General features: G+C 35.3%; 2 protein-coding genes and 1 long non-coding RNA gene across 4 annotated transcripts in view; all 3 read right to left on the bottom strand.

Annotated features, from left to right (window-relative positions):
* LOC127949599 (serine/threonine-protein kinase 16) overlaps window positions 1–3,700 on the bottom strand; it is a 9,157-nt gene extending 5,457 nt beyond the window's left edge. Inside the window, exons 1-4 of one of the 2 annotated variants that reach the window (XM_052547028.1) lie at window positions 3,614–3,700; window positions 1,808–1,940; window positions 271–490; window positions 29–162 (exon numbers count right to left, since the gene is read on the bottom strand). In XM_052547028.1, the coding sequence (XP_052402988.1) occupies window positions 29–162; window positions 271–490; window positions 1,808–1,893 (440 nt within the window). In that variant the 5' untranslated portion in view covers window positions 1,894–1,940; window positions 3,614–3,700. The other variant, XM_052547029.1, reaches the window with a different exon arrangement.
* Window positions 3,701–4,482: 782 nt separating this feature from the next.
* tuba8l2 (tubulin, alpha 8 like 2) lies at window positions 4,483–15,856 on the bottom strand. Its single transcript, XM_052546194.1, has 4 exons — window positions 15,763–15,856; window positions 11,445–11,667; window positions 5,598–5,746; window positions 4,483–5,515 (listed from the first exon to the last, which is right to left on the bottom strand). The coding sequence occupies exons 1-4, from the start codon at window positions 15,763–15,765 to the stop codon at window positions 4,541–4,543; spliced, it is 1,350 nt and encodes a 449-aa protein (XP_052402154.1). The 5' UTR covers window positions 15,766–15,856; the 3' UTR covers window positions 4,483–4,540.
* Window positions 6,794–11,434, bottom strand: LOC127949194 (uncharacterized). The gene is made up of 4 exons (XR_008152262.1): window positions 10,354–11,434; window positions 9,231–9,271; window positions 9,024–9,138; window positions 6,794–7,672 (listed from the first exon to the last, which is right to left on the bottom strand). It is a non-coding gene; the product is annotated as an uncharacterized LOC127949194 (long non-coding RNA).
* Window positions 15,857–17,770: the final 1,914 nt, after the last annotated feature.

Below are 17,770 nucleotides of genomic sequence, written 5' to 3'. Positions count from 1 at the left end.
TAAATAGAACTTTATTCTCAGTAGCTACCTGTGTGCATAGCCTTTGTCGTGAATAGCTCGGAGGCCTTCACAGATGCCATGCAGAATGTGTAGTATGCGGCTCTCAGGCATAGAGCTCCCCTTATCCCGCAGCTTCTCCAGAACAGCCCACAGACTTCCTTTCTGCACGGAAACAATTCAGTTAAATGACATAGTGCACATCTCAGAAGCCACTGGACTCTTGGACTTGTTAGAGGTCTGGAACAGAAAAGCAGAACAGGGCCCACTTACACTGATGTATGGGAGCAACAGCCAGGCCTCACACTTCCCGCCGCGCTCCATGAAGGAGTGTGAGGTCAGGCTGAGGATGTTGGGATGGTTGAAAAGGCGGTGCATCTCCACCTCGTTCTGAGCCTCCTTGCGGCCCTCGCGGTCATGGCAAAGGATCCGCTTCAGAGCGTAGAAGCGGCCGTCATGTGCACCTTCTAACAGATCTACATAGCTGAAACCTCTAGAAGAAGCAAAGTATGACTTAAGATGAAAGACAATTATTTCTTATGCATTATCTAATACATTTCACTTGATAAAACTACTATGAAAACTGACACACATAACTATCCATATTTCCTAATATATTTGTTTAATGAACCTGCCATTGTATATTGCAACAATTGATACCTCTTCGACCAATTGCATTTTTTCTTTTTTGCAAGTCTCTTCAGATAAAAGCATATGCAAAAATGCTTGAATGAAAATGCAAATGTAGTCCCGCATGGCTTTTCCTTCAAACAAGCCACTTCCAAAAACCTTTACTCTCTTTGTTCTTCTTTGGTAGAATAAGGCCAGTTGCAATAACCAATATATTGACTTATCGCGCAGTATATGCACATGACATCAATCTTTTTAGGTGACGCAATATATCACCCATTATATTTACTTAAAAATGAATGTCACCATATTTAGTACATTACACTTTTGCATCTTCTTGTACATAACATGGTATAGTCATGAGGTGCTAGTTCAAATTAAAAAAAAATGCTTGTATAAATATGGTCTTGTTTAGGGACCTGTGTCTTTGTGCATATGGACATCTGACTACTGAGGAGTGATTGTGTTTTTCAGCAATGGTGTGCACCATTAATTTACAGAGAAACGTAGGGCAGGGTCAAATCTGTAGATGTGCATTTTTTAATTTTTCTACTTGTTACTTCGCACTTTTTGTTAGAAAACGTTTATTTACTATTTATTCAGGTTTTTTAAGGTATCTAGTATTTTGATACTTAATTTCCATCATCTAAATATTCTTAAAAATGTAAAGTTGTTGTCATTTGGAAGTGTGTAGGCCTTTATTTTGCTGTTACAATATGATTATATGTTCAGTGGCATAAAATGGTCTTTAAAATGACAATATTATCGCTTATCGCAATTATTTCTGGGGCAATATATCACACAACAAAAAGTTGTTATCGTGACAGGCCTAGGTAGAATAATCTCCCATCATCCACCTGATGTGCTGAAACCATCAAAACCTCTAAGAAACAACCAAAGACACACTTCTTCTACAAATACTTAACTAATTCACATCTAGAACACATATCTGTTTAAATACAAATCTTTCTTTCTTTTCTGCTTGTGTACTCATGTGAATTAATGTGAGAAACTGCACATACTCTTTCTTATTTATAAGTAGCTATGGATAAAGTTTCTGTTAAATATATCTAATACTGAATGGTAAAACAATATTCCAATATATTTTTCCATCGCTGAACTCATAATTCCAGTTAGCTATCAAGTGTTAGGACTGAATGGTCTGGCTGTCTAGTCTTACCCCTCATCTAGTTTCTGGATGAAGTAGTATCTCTTGTTGTCAAAGGTGAAGGCACTGCGCGAGCAGATACACAGAGCTTGACCCATCTTCTCTGGAGCATTGCTTTAGATCCACCATGGATGAAGGAGAGGCACTGTCAGAGATTAAGATTTGATTACTTACATAGAATTGATTATTTTCCTTGTTCATTTATTCTGTTTTTATTCCTTAACATATTCAGAATGGATTTAATATTTACATTTACATTTATTCATTTAGCAGACGCTTTTATCCAAAGCGACTTACAGATGAAAACAGTGGAAGCAATCAAAAACAACAAAAAGAGCAATGATATATAAGTGCTATAACAAGTCTCAGTTAGGTTAACGCAGTAAACGTAGCACGGGATTTTAACTATTATAATAAATAAAAAAAAAACAGATAGAATAAAAAAAAAAAGAATAGAGCAAGCTAGTTAGAGGTCTTTACACATACATATACAATTGCATAATAAATGAAAAGAAAATAGAATACAAAAAGATTAGAAAGGTAGTTAGATTTTTTAAAGAATAGAATTAGCATATGTTGCATTTTCTTTTGGTCCACTGCAAATCAATGACATACGCGTTGGTAACAATTTGTTTTCATTTCAGCATATTTTGGGATAAATATTGCATTAATAAATAACTTTTCTATTCTTAATAAAGAACTGTATGACCTTATGGCAATGTTGAGAATTGACAAATTTTCAATATCATATTATCTGTGACAGGGTTTAGCATATCCTCTTTCTTGATTTATGTACTAAAAAAGTTAGTATAAAATGTAATTATCATTATTTTTTAAATAATAATTAAACAATGTTAAAATGTACACATGATAAATGAACGTATGAAATTCTATAGTTCTATAGAAAGTGATTAACAAGTCCAACTATAAAAAATATTTAAGTGTCTCTCTCTCTTTCTCTCTCTTTTTAACCACATAACCGGTACTTTAACTAAATTTTTCTTTAGCTACATAAGTAGAATAGTAATGTTCTTCCACCTGATAACAGTAATGTGTGGTTACAGTTTAATTTAATATGCCATTTTTTTTAAAAGTAGGAAATTCTTAAATTCATTAAATAATATAATTGTTATAAGCATAAAAGCTTATGATTTAACCATTCAATATGGCATTTTAGTTTATTATATCAACTACAAATCAATTTATATATCTGCTGATGAAAAGTTATGTTATGTTATTGTGGAATATTGTATTATTCAACTGTATGGTCCTTAGGAAATCTTCAGTGTCACTCTGGTTATAAAAAAAAATATATATATACTCTTTTTTTTATTGTCTTGATTTATGTAAAGCACATGAAAAAGACACTAAAACATATGAATTAAATTATTATTATTATTATAAATATTTATTAAATGCAAGCCAATTTAGACCAACAAGTCACCTCGACTGAACACTTGTCTGTTGACGTAAGCCACTATCGGTGTCCAGTTTTCCACTAAAATAAATTATTCACTGTGCAGAAGGGAGCTTTCTGGTTGGCTCCTTATATTTTACCTTTATGACGTGGGCTGTTGCGCTCGAAAATATTACAGATTCAACTTGATACAGTTACTCGACAGTGAAACGGGTTTACCGTGAATTCGAGTCCGCAGTAAACGTGACGTCTTCGAGAACAGCTGGTTTGTTACACAGCATTGAATTCACCGAGCGAGACCCGTTACATTCAGATTTAGACTATGTTCTTTGTTCATTGTTTATTGTTGTAATCGAACCATTTAATATGGGTCTAAGAGAAGGATTAAAGTCTTGGTTTACCCTATGAGACGCTCTCCCTGCCCTCCGCTGATTTCCCCGGTTTCTTCCGTGTACAAAGAAAACGTCACAGTGACGCATTCTTACGACTGACGATTTAACCCATACAATGCCGGCACATCCCCGGATTAGAAAAAAAAAAAAAAAAAGCAAAACTGCGTTATTGGAATAAATCTAAGTAAATAAATAAATAAATCTTTATTGTGGTCTATAATTTATTATACTGTCATTTACAGCTTAGTTTCAAATTAAATAAATATCATTGTTAACATTATTAAATAATTACAATGTTATATTTTAATATTATGTAATTATTTGTAATGCACACATGAAAACACATGTGAGTATAAATGTATGTAGGAGGACTATAAAAATGTCTAACGTGATTAGGTATAAAACATTTGTTATAAATGTTTCACATTTAATTTATTGTTGTTTATATTCTCATATTAAGGCTTTTCTAGTAGAAAAAAAAAAAAAAACGTTTGCATGGTTTACAGTTCAAAATAGTATACACACTATTTTAATTTGACAATTATGAAATAAATTGAAATAATTTTGTCAATATTAGCATATAAACATATTATTAATAATTCATTTATAGATTTTTAATATTATATAATTGTGTATAATGCAGTTTTTAGGCCTAAATATTACCATGATAATTACTAATAATTAATAATATTAAATATACATATCTCCATTATTAATATGATTAATTTAATAGTAATTTAATAATAATAATAATAATAATAATAATAATGTCTTCATAACCAGGGTTTTCAAACAAAGGGTCATGGACATATATTTTAGAAACTGCCTATATGTGACAAAGTCACCAAATTCTGAAAAAAGCCACAACAACAACACAGTTAAAACCTTTCTTTTATTTGGCTTTTATTTTGTAGAAAAAACAACAACACTTTTCCTTTAGAACTCTTCCCCTTCCTCGTCTTCTTCAAACGAATCGATGCCCACTTCTTCATAATCCTTCTCCAGAGCTGCCATGTCTTCTCTGGCCTCAGAGAACTCTCCCTCTTCCATGCCTTCACCCACATACCAGTGCACAAAGGCTCTCTTGGCATACATCAGGTCAAACTTGTGGTCGAGACGAGCCCAGGCCTCGGCGATGGCGGTGGTGTTGCTGAGCATGCACACGGCTCGCTGCACCTTGGCCAGGTCTCCTCCAGGAACCACCGTTGGGGGCTGATAGTTGATGCCCACCTTGAAGCCAGTGGGACACCAGTCCACAAACTGGATGCTTCTCTTGGTCTTGATGGCTGCGATGGCGACGTTGACGTCTTTGGGCACCACGTCACCCCTGTACAGCAAACAGCAGGCCATGTACTTTCCATGCCGAGGATCGCACTTCACCATCTGGTTGCTGGGCTCGAAACAGGAGTTGGTGATCTCAGCCACCGAGAGCTGCTCGTGGTAAGCCTTCTCAGCGGAGATGACCGGAGCGTAGGTGGCCAGGGGGAAGTGGATACGAGGGTAGGGCACCAAGTTGGTCTGGAACTCCGTTAGGTCGACGTTCAAGGCGCCGTCGAAGCGCAGAGAGGCGGTGATGGAGGAAACGATCTGGCTGATGAGCCGGTTGAGGTTGGTGTAGGACGGGCGCTCGATATCCAGGTTCCTCCTGCAGATGTCGTAGATGGCCTCGTTGTCCACCATGAAGGCACAGTCAGAGTGCTCCAGGGTGGTGTGAGTGGTCAGGATGGAGTTGTACGGCTCCACCACAGCTGTAGACACCTGTGGAGCTGGATAAATGGCAAACTCCAGCTTGGACTTCTTTCCGAAGTCAACAGAGAGACGCTCCATCAGAAGGGAGGTGAAGCCTGAGCCTGTGCCTCCGCCAAAACTGTGGAAGACCAGGAAACCTTGCAGCCCTGTGCACTGGTCAGCCTGTGTGGGAGAAGGGAGAACATGTGCGTTTCAGATTCTGTTATTTTGAGCTCTTTTGCTAAGTAAATGTTAGACTGATTACCAGTTTGCGTATGCGGTCCAGTACGGAGTCGATGATCTCCTTGCCAATGGTGTAGTGCCCACGGGCGTAGTTATTCGCTGCATCCTCTTTACCTGAGATGAGCTGCTCGGGATGAAACAGCTGGCGATAGGTGCCTGTGCGGACCTCGTCTGAAAGAATAACAGGATAACACAACATAAAACCAAATACTGACTGGTGCTGTCACTGTTAACTAAAAATAAATTAAAAATAAACCATTAGTAATTTAAATAAAGCTGAAAACTAGATTGAAAATATCACATGACAATTTAAAAAATTGCAAATGTTTCCTTGGGAGTGAACTGAAATAAAAATAAAGATAAATATAAATAAATAAAAACTTAGAAAGACATAACTCAAACTTAAACTAATATTAAAATGAAAATGTAAAAGCTCATTCAATATAAAAATACTATGCTAAAATAACACTGATCCTGACCTCTATCCCACAAATCATTAACAAATGTTGTGTTATAATAAATAAGAGTATGATAATAATTTATTATTAAAAATATAAATTTCAAACAATTTACATTTAATTTAAATTATTTTTATACTAAACTACATCAATTTCCAAAATTACTATAACTTAAAATAATACATAATAATAAAATAAAAATAAAAGCTAATTCAAAATATTAATTAACACTGATCTGACACCTAAAAATGAGTAACATTTAATTCTCAGTAATTTAAAACCAGATTTTGTCAAAGTAATGTGATTTATACTAATACTACTAATAATAAACAGTTGTATTTAATTTAACAATTAAAATAATAAGTATTATAATAAAATAATAATAGTAATAATTAATTTATCATGTAAAATCATTTAAAACAATTTACAGATTGTTATTATATTACAAATTATCCGACTAAAATTAAACCTTGCTACACTGTAAAAAAAAATCCCGTAAAAAAACGGTAAAATTCCGGCAGCTGGGGTGCCGGAAAATTACCGTTAAATAACGTGCACATTAAGTAACAGTAATTTTCCGTAATTCAAAAATACAGTTTTTTGCTGTAATTTTACATATTTTCTGTATTTTCTTCAGCTTTTAATGTTTGATAAGATGTTTTACATAAATATTGTGGAAAGTTAATAAGAAAAAAACCATTAAATTATCATAAAGTTTGAACACTGCTTTAATTCAAATAATCAGCCGTAAGTGCAAAAATGTGTTTTAATAATTTATTGACCAATCTGCAAGAATATACAAATAGTTTGTTCAGGACTGCAATTTACTAATATTCTTTGTACAAAACTGCAACAATATACCAGTATAGAGATTATAGCTAAACTGCAACAATATTCCAATAAAAAAATAAGCCCAAAAGTTTAAATTAGATCACAACTGCAACCACATACAATTCAGTTTTTTTTCATAACTGCAACAGTATATATGAAGAGTTCAGATGCAAAAGCCTCTAAATGCCATCTGAAATTTTCATCTAAAATTGGGATTTTTATCAAGCTCCTATGCTTAAGTTGAGTCATTTTACTTTAATGGCAATGTGCAGGTCCATTGCCAGACTATTAAAGTGAAATAACTGAAAATAAATATAGGAGCCTGATAAAAATCCAAATTTTAGATGAAAATTTCAGATGGCATTTAGAGGCTTTTGCATCTGAACTCTTCATATATATATATATATATATATATATATATTTAATAACTGCAACAACACACAAAAGAATTGTTCAAAACTGCAACAATATAGCAAATTGGTAAACAAATAAAAAATAAGAATTAATTTGTCCTTAAAACTGAACCACCTGTGAACAGATTAATTCATCTTGACAACAGATGATGCATTAAAAAAAAAAAAATCAACCATGAAAGCAAATAATCAGCAAGTATTTTAAGTCTTTGACACTGTCAAGAATTTCTGCTAGGCAATGTAGGAAGATCTGACACTCCAAGTTTTACTCCATCCTTTCAAAGTCCGCAATCTTGTTAATCAGTGAAAGAACCTTTGGACTGACTGCTGATTTCTTTCTCGATGTGGTCTTCTCCACTTTCCATCCCTTCTCGGGGTTCATCTTAAAAAGGAATCTGTTGAGTAAAAAAAACATATTTAGTAATAAAACATGGACTGTACCATATGCTGTGAATATATTTAAAATAAAAGCAGAACAATAAGAACTTGTAAAGGGCATGCTTGTGGTGGATGTTGTGAAGAAGTATGTGAGAGGTAGTTGTGTGTGAGGCAGACTAAGAAGGTTGTGACAATGTAAGAGAGTGTGTTGTGTGAGGATGAGAGTGTGAGGATGCATGTAGGGCTGCACAATTAACCACATGCAGTTGTCAGATGCATTTGCAGATGAATCGCATTAGATTATGAACAGGATACTGCATAGCTTGTCAGTGAACTACAGCTCTGTTTATTAAATGTTGCTTAATTTGAAAACAGGTGATGGATATTTACTACTAATCACAGGACCGACTTTAATGACGAGACACGCCTGAAAAACGCATGTGATTAATTATGCAGCCCTAGAAGGTTGTGTGGGGATGCGTGTGAGAGTATGTTAGTGTGTGTGAGAGTGTGTGTGACTGTCTATGTGAGAATGTTTGGATGTTTGTATAAGGAAGTGTGTGTGAGAGGATGCGTGTGTGAGAGTGTGTGAGTGTAAGGATGCATTTGTAAGAATATGTGAAAGTGTATAACTGTGTGTGAAGATGCGTGTGAGAGTGTGTGTGTGTGAGAGAGAGAATGTGTGTGAGGTTGCATGTGTAACTGTCTATGTTAGAGTGTGTGGATGTTTGTATTAGAATGTGTGTGAGAGTGTGTGTGAGGATGCGTGTGTGAGAGTGTGTGAGTGTAAGGATGCATTTGTTAGAGTATGTGAAACTGTGTAACTGTGTGTGTGATGATGCGTGTGAGAGTGTGTGTATGAGTGAGGAAACGTTTCTGAGAGTGTGTGTATCTGAGAGTATGTAAGTGTGAGGATGCATTTGAGAGAGTGAGTGTGTGTGTGTGTGTGTGTGAGGATGCATGTGTGCAAATGTGGACGTGAGTGTGCGAGTGTGAAGATGCATTTGTGAGTGTGTGTATGTGAGAGTGTGTCAGTTTGAGGATGTGTGTGTGACCGTGTGTATATGTGAGAGTGTGAGGATGCATATGTGACATTGAGTGTGTGTGTGAGAATGCATGTGAGAGAATGTGTATGTGAGTGTGAGGATGTGTGTGTGTGACTGCGTGTATGTGAGTGTCTGTGTGTGTGAGTAGGCATGTGTGACTGTGTGTGGGTGCGTGTGTGACTGTGTGTGAGAGTGTGTGTGTTAGAGTGAGTGTATGTAAGGATGCGTAATTCAGTGTGTGTTGAAAAAGTGTGAGTGTGTGTGAGAACACACGTGTGAGTGTGATATGTGTGAGAGTGAGTGTATGAGTGTGTGTTTTTACCTTTGCACAATCTCTTGCGTTTCTCCTTGGTTTCCTGGGTATGAAATGTTCAAGCAGTTGTATGAAGCAAACATCAGAGCGTTGCAGAAGATGGTGATGTGGTCGTTAACTATGACTGGGTGAACAGAAAACATAAAGTTCATAAACCATAAACACCACAACTATTACAAGTGTAATATGTGAACATCTTTGCATTTTGCAACTCACCCTTTCATGTTGACCATGGTTTTAGCACTCACTGAACTTATCTGTAAGGAGAAAAAAAGCATGTAAATGTGAAATTTTAAGGAAATCTACAAAAATACAAAGAAATATATTGATAAATGTTTTATATCTATGGTTCTGAACCTTATCTGCGCCACCTGTTCATCCCTATCAGTGAGTCTATCAATAATCCCTATAAGCTATAACAGTCTTTAATTATAGAAGGGTGATTAAAACAGAAGTTGTGAAACTTTTTTCCCTAGGCGTAGATTACAAGATTACAAGGTTATATGAATTCTCAGATGACACACTGCAGACATTGTTTTTTCATTCACAATTTTAACTGGTCAATGGTTTCACCAGCTTTTTGAAACACTTTTAATATTTTAAATATTTGCTTAACCGATAGACAGATATAAAGGGTAACCAACAGAAATAATTTATTAAAAAGTGATTAAATACTGACTGTAACGATATTTCAGACCCTCAATAAGACTAAATCTGGAAGTAAAAGAGTAAAACATGCAGACAAATTAAAGTAGTTAAGTGAATTTCATTATACACGCGTAATAACCAGTGCTTGAAGAGGGAGAAATGCAGACGAACATAACGTTTCAAATCGCGCGTCACTTTAAGCGCTGGTCCTAATGAGTCTGTTTCTAAATTCAGAATTTTCATCCAATCTCGCCTCGAAAAATATGATTTTTTTTTTTTTTTTTGCTTTTAGACGACGCCTACTATTATGTATATCAAAACTGATTAAAAACACTGCATTATGCGTCGAAGTTCGGTAAAGTTGGCAACATCTACATATTCGAACTTAACATTAACTGAGCTAACTGTTAAATTTATGAGTTCTTAAACCACAAATGATAATAATATTTAATAACAGTATCGTAGACAACCAGCTAACGACTTTCCTTAAAGTAAGCCTGTTTTTCCCTCAGGGACAAAATAACATTAGAAGTTAACGTTACCCACACTTAACGACTAACGGCACTGGTCAGCGCCGAAGTTTGAAATACTGGTTTAACGATTCAAAAAGGTAAACATTCTAAATTTTAGAACTCATATATAGTAGAAATAGCATTTAGTAATGACCAAAATGAGAAAACATGAACTTTACCTGCTTATTTTCGCCTCAGATTGAAGATTGACCGTGAAACTGAAGGTCGAGTTATTCCTTCTGCGCGCGCAGCAGCTCCACTGCGTGCTTGGAGGAGAATGTGTCCTTGCGCTAGGGCGGGAATTCCTTCAGTTCGAATATTACATTTTTTATTTTTTTTAATTTTAATATCAGCATATTATTATATTATTATATCAAATTATGAAACGGTACTATGAGAATAAATCCGTAATAAAACACCAAACTGAGCAGAACTATTTTGACAAGCGGAAGAAGATGTGGTCAGTTGACAGTACTTTGGAAATACGATTCTTTCGAGAAGGATTTTTCAACAAACCTGTTCAAAAAAGGATTAACCTGCTCTTTTATGCAAACACGCAATGTAGGCTACATATACAACATATTATATCAATAGTAATAATAATAATAATAATAATAATGAACGTTAACTTTTGTACAGTTGTTATTTATATTTTTAATCTATTAAAAAATATGGCATTATATTATTAATGCCACACACACACGTACACACACACACACATACTGCACATACTACATATAAATATAGCGCATTATGTGAAATAAATCTTCAAAAATATTTTTGGGACGTTATGCACATTGACATGTTTTTCATGTGATTTTACATAAGATATGTAAATTTACAGTCTCTTTCTGTAATTTTACAATTTTAAACTGTATTTCAAAATTACGTGGAAAAAACTGTAAAATAAAACAGTAAAATTCCGTAAAATTACAGTTTTTTTTTACAGTGTATGTTTACTAGTTGGGGCTTATCACAGGTATTTTGTTACCCGTTTGTTGGTTTAATTGCTTCTAATTGTCCTCTTTTATAAGTCGCTTTGGATAAAAACAACTGCTAAATGATTACATGCAAATTATATGATGAAAAATTAACTGTTGAGACTTTGTCCATCCTGTTTAGTAAATGTTGAGAGAGCATTATTACAGTGTGTCATCCATTTCCGATTATAATAGCAATGTGCCAGCATATATGGCTACAATGATTTTACTCATTTACATTCCCCATGTTATAATGACAAATACAAATCAAACACCATTACGATATTTACCAATGACTGTTGGCTCAAGGTCTACAAAGATGGCACGGGGTACATATTTGCCAGCTCCGGTCTCACTGAAGAAGGTGGTGAAGGAGTCATCATGGCCACCCACTGGTTTGTGGCTGGGCATCTGGCCGTCAGGCTGGATACCGTGTTCCAGACAGTACAGCTCCCAGCAGGTGTTCCCCATCTGGACGCCAGCCTGGCCAACGTGGACAGAGATACACTCACGCTGTGGAGAGGAAGCAGATTATTAGCAACTGAGCTGCATGGCATTGCATAAGATATTAGGTGACAGCAATTTCCACAGTTTTCCTTCTACAACTACCCAGCTAACAAAAAAACATTCTAAGAATGTTCACTTATGAAAACGTTATTTCAGAATATCCTCTGAATATTCAAAAATTTTATTTTTGTGGGAATGTGAACAGAACATCCTATTTTATCATTTTGCAGACATTATGGAATGTTAATTTTGATCATTCTGAAACAAATAGCAACATGTAAAAAATGTTAGACAAACATACTAAAACATATAAATGTTCTAATGATACATATATAATGATTTTGTGCTAACATTAAATTCTAACATGCTATTGAGAGTAGTATTAGAAGAACATGTATTCATAACTTCAACAGAACTTTGCCAGAATACATTCCCTGTTACCTTTATAGAACATTCAATTCAATATTAAATTAAAATCAACTCTATATTTACTTTCTTAATATACACATTACATTTCCTCTCTTTTCTGTTCTGTATCTAAAGATGCAAAAATGTCAAAACAAACAAGTAACTAATTGTTTCAAATAATAAAATCAACAGCAGGATTTTAACTGCATATAACAATATAACAAATTCAAAATAAGTCGCTGCTTTTCAAGCTTTCGTTTTGCCCACCAGGGGGCAGAAGCAAAAAAGAAAAAAGTTCTTTAGTCAGCGGTTGGTCCATTACAGGACTTCAGTCACAGATGACGGCAGCTGACAGGACAGAGAAAAGGTGTTGGCTGAACCGCTCAAAGCCCTGAAACATGTTTGTCGTTTTGTGATTATCTAGATGACAACCCTGAGATAACAAGGTTGGAGCCAGGCTAGAATTCAGCATGTTAAACACCTCTGTTTGTTTGGAAAGGGAGTTGCCTGAAAGACTTGTCCTTGGAAGCGTTTATGATGTGACAGTTGCCACATATGGCAGACAGACCTACTAACCGTCATAGCCATTTCATACATAAACAAGAAACCTTCCACAAACATTATTTTCCTTGTTCTTCACACACTCCCCTGCAAGTCTGAAGATGTATGCAAAGCCTTAAGGTGTGGACAACAGCCCCGACAGGTTTATATCAGAGGAGAGACCGAGGTACACCCTAATGTGGAATTTATAGCATGTGTACTATAAGGGTATGGGTTGAAAGAGTGTAAAAATAAATGGAGGGAAAAGACAAATAAGGTAGATGAGAAGATCAAATGGAACATTTGTATTATAAACGTAATATATGTGCATATTAACAACTATTCAAAATGTACAGCTTAAAAAAAAAAAAAAAAACAATAAAAAAAAAAACACGATCAGGACCCTGATGCAAAGTGATTATTTAGCCATAATACACAACATATAATAAATAAATGGGTTAATGGATTTCAGTTAAAATGATTTTATCATTCAAGAAAAAATACAAGACGCACTCGCTGTCATTCAAAAGATTTGATGACAGAATATTATGATTGGCCAATAAGAATAAAGTAGTAGAATTCCAGAATCAGATATTCCATGACATATTCTATATACATTATGTGAAGTTATGATTCTATATCTCTACTCATGGGTTTGATTCCCAGGATATAGACTGATAAAATGCAAATGACGTTGGATAAAAATATCTGCCAAATGCAAAAATGTACTGCCATTATGCCGTTAAATTCAAAGCATTGAAGACACCAATGCAAAAGATGATTCGTGGGCGGTTTCAATAAAAGTGCTCTGTAATGATACGTCCTCTAAATCTGTGTCTGAACTCCAGAGAGGTGGCCTACATCAGCCTGAGAAGAAATATCCAGACTCTGCTTCTCCTCTGTGGGCATGACTCTTCCTCTGAATTCATTCTCCTGGGATTGGGCCCTATTTTTACTCTCCGTCCCTCTCTGTCTATTGGTGAGTCAGTGGGGAGGGGGATGGTGCATTACACAGGCACATGGGACTGCCTAGTTTGGGCATGGCAGCCAGGTTAGAAGTTATTTATGGGTTGTTAAGTCATGTTCCCCCACTAGCTCGTCTTCCCTCACCAAACCTTTCAACACCAACCCATGAGCCCTTTTTGCTCATCTTTTGACCCCACAGTGAGTTGATATCTTGTCCTCCAGCATTTTCTTGAATCTGTGTTTTATTTAGTTTTTTTACTTTGCAGATTCTGCTGTCTCAAAAATTTCGTTTTCTCTCAATTTATATTCTGAAAGTTAAATGTATGGCCACAGACAACTGCTTTAGGACTTAAATATGCCATAAATATGTTTGGGAAACCTGTTTGGAGACAATAATTATTTTTGCAATTCCATAGTGGCACATAATTACAATATTTGCAATCCATTTTACTCTTACAATGCAACATATTTTGATAGCATAAACATTGAAAATGGGATTTTTTTTTTTTTTTTTTTTGGGAACTTTTTGGATTGATCAGAAGAGAGACAGATTTGAATAGGAGTTTACTAAAACAACGCCCAAATAGCTGCTTGCCTATTTGTTAACATAAAAACCGACATGCCCAAGGTATTGTCAGTGAAAAAAAAAAAAAGACAGTTATTTGAAAGGGTGGAGCAAGCTATTGCATTTTGGTGAATGATTACAAATAACTATTATTTCTGTAGAACTATAACAACAAAACTGACCCTGTATAGTTTTAACATTCAGCCTACATTCTTAACACATTTTGACAATTTTTGTTGACTTAAAAATGAAATAACGATCTTAAAATGCACAATTTAACTAATCTACATAAGTGAATTTGAAAAATGTTTCCCACCTTTAAAACTTGTTCTTGTTTAATGATTCAAAAAAATCTAATAAGTGACTTATGGTTACAGAGTGTAAGGGGAGATATAGACATATACTACAGTTTGTTAATTGTTAACTTTACTGTGGCATTACCTCATGAAGAAGAAAAAAGAAATGCTTTTCATTCATCCAGCTTGTAAAATATTAAGGCTGATGACAATCAATAACGTCTCTTATGAAATGTTTCTAAAGGTCGTGGTGTTAGCCACAGCACCCAAAAGACAAACACAAAGGCCTCAGGGGTGTGATTTGGGACCTTTAGAATGCTAGAACCATTTGTCCTTGGAATTTAGCACAAACAAACTCCTACACATGTGGTTTTAATTTATTTTCCATGCAAAAACAGGCGTTGAGAACTACAACTCTGTTTAAGTTGTAAACTGGGGGGCAAGTTGGCAAAGAATCCATTTCAGCATAGCAGGTTTGTTTTAAATGAGCCTTGGCATACAACTTTTCAACCGTTTAATCAAACCTTGGGATTCTAGAAGATTCACAAACTATTGACTATAGGCCTATATTTAACCCAGCCTACCGAGTGATGTCATCTTAATATCAAAAACAACAATTCTAGCTCATTATTGCTCAGTTTTACTCTTTGAGTAAGATGCACTTTTCTCTTATTACTATTTCACATATTTTCAACCGGTGTGGACAGCTTAGTGACTTTATCTGGATCGTGGGACACACACAGACACGCTGAGAGCCACATCAGCGCTCAGTAAAATCACAAACACACCCATAACCGCACTACTTAAGACTTAAAGCTCTCAGTAGTTTCCATACTGTAAATATGAACTGGTGGTAAAGTATAGTCATACAGCTAGCTATAAAAATAATATTGCATATAAAAGTCAAATTAAACAATAAGCATCAATTTCAGTAGCCAATTTTAAAGAGACAGACTACATTCAGTTATATGAAGAGACTGGGGCTAGTAAGATTTTGAGACAAAAGTCAAGTTGCTTATTTCTTCTAGAAGTAGTTTTATACTTTGTGTTGTATTTTACCATAATTATTTCAAAGGTTACACACATTTTTTTTTTTTTTTTGCTGCAACTGTATGTACTATGAGTCATCAAGAGTAATTATTTTCCATTCCCAGTTATCTTTGCTAATATGTTATTAAAGTTCATTACACTCAATGAAGTAGATCAAACACATGCATATATTCTTAACTCTGTGTGACCCAATATGTGAATGATGTAATATGTTTACTTACAGGCAAAGAAACATTCACAGTAGAATTAACTATTAACAAATAATATTCTACTCACCATTTTGCTTTAGAATTTAGATTTTTGCCGGGAAAGTAGTTCAAAGATTACTTGGCCTCTCACTGCGTACCTGCAATGGGGTATGAGTGAGACAGTCTCACCGTCTCTCTGACAGGAGTTTGATTTTATACACACAGCAGCACAGAGGAGGGGCAACCTGACACTCCTGCAAATCTCCCTGCGCTTATGTAGGCCAATATATTTAGACACAAAATAAAGCAAGACCATGCAAAACAACACTTCATAGAAATGTTCAGGGAAAATAATTTAGGTCAATATTTATTATTTCTATTACTCTTTATTACTTTATTATCTAAAATATTTTGCCAGATTATTATATTACGCATTATAACTGACCAACATTAAATTACATTATAATTGTTATTATTGTATATTATTTAAAATATATATATAGCTATAAACAACATATATTCTATTTTAGAATCACTTTCAGTGTACTCTGTATTTTTATTTGGTTCATGTGGTATAGTCTATTTCACACATTGTATATTCTATATATTTCAATGCACATAGCATGTATTTCATATACTATTTTATTTATTTATTTTTATATCGTTATCTATTCTAATGGTTAGATTCGGACTCGTAATTCAAAGGTTGTGAGTTCGAGTCTTGGGCGAGCTAGAATTGTAGGTGGGGGGAGTGAATGTACAGCGTTTCTCCACCTTAGATACCACGACTGAGATGCCCTTGAGCAAGGCACCAAACCCCCAACTTCTCCCCAGGCGCCGTATAGCATAAATGGCTCTCCACTGCTCCGGGTGTGTGTTCACGGTTTGTGTGCACTTTAGATGGGTTAAATGCAGAGCATGAATTCCAAGTATGGGTCACTATACTTGGCTGTATGTCGTGTGACTTTCACTTTTTGTCATCACCTTTACCCCAGTATCTTGGATTTATACTCTTCAAAGCATTATTTTTTTTCCACCCACACACAAACACACACACACACACACACACATATACATATATATATATATATATATATATATATGTGTGTGTGTGTGTGTGTGTGTGTGTGTGTGTGTGTGTGTGTGTGTGTGTGTGTGTGTGTGCGCGTGCGTGCGTGCGTGTGTGAGTGTGTGTGTGTGTGATTAGTATTAGTGTTTTTATTTTATTGAAAACAGACTAGTGGAAATGGTAGTCAATAGAGGTATTGTTCGTTTATTAGACTGCTGGATCTGACACAGCTTTATTGCATAACAACAAGCAGTCATGTTTATGGCCCTGCATAAGGTGGCCCTCTAGTGTCTGTGAAAGAAATCACATCAACAGAGTGCTAAAAGCCATGAGCTGAGCTACTTCATGTTACTTTCCTTCTTCTAGAGAACACACACACACACACACACACGCGTTTGTTTTTGTGAAAAGTGGGAACAGTGGGTTTTTATACTGTATAGAAACTGTATATTCTATCACTCTAAACCAACCCTACCCCAAACCCTAACCCTCACAAGAAACTTTGTGCATTTTTACTTTCTCAAAAAAAAAAAAAACTCATTCTGTATTATTTATAAGTGTTTTAAAAAATGGGGACATGGGTTAAGTCCTCATAAGTCACACTCTCCTTGTAATACCTGTGTCATACCCATGTCATTATACAGAGTTGTGTCCTGATATGTCCTGAAGACAAAAAGTGAAAGTGGCACGACATACAGCCAAGTATAGTGACCCATACTTGGAAATCATGCTCTGCATTCCATCCAAAGTGCACACAAACAGCTGTGAACACACACACTGTGACCACACACCTGGAGCAGTGGATAGCCATTTATGCTGCAACACCCAGGGAGAAGTTTAGTGCCTTGCTCAAGAGCACCTCAGTCGTGGTATTGAAGGTGGAGAGAGTGCCTTACTCCTCCGCTATATATTAATCTTTTGAATCATATGAAAGTGAAAGTGAAAGTGAAAGTGAAGTGACATTCAGCCAAGTATGGTGACCCATACTCAGAATTTGTGCTCTGCATTTAACCCATCCGAAATGCAC

Source organism: Carassius gibelio, chromosome B1 (genome assembly GCF_023724105.1).
Source record: "Carassius gibelio isolate Cgi1373 ecotype wild population from Czech Republic chromosome B1, carGib1.2-hapl.c, whole genome shotgun sequence".
NCBI classification, from domain to species: domain Eukaryota; kingdom Metazoa; phylum Chordata; class Actinopteri; order Cypriniformes; family Cyprinidae; genus Carassius; species Carassius gibelio.
The sequence above is the reverse complement of the archived record's forward strand: the minus strand, read 5'-3'. Positions and strand labels throughout refer to the sequence as shown.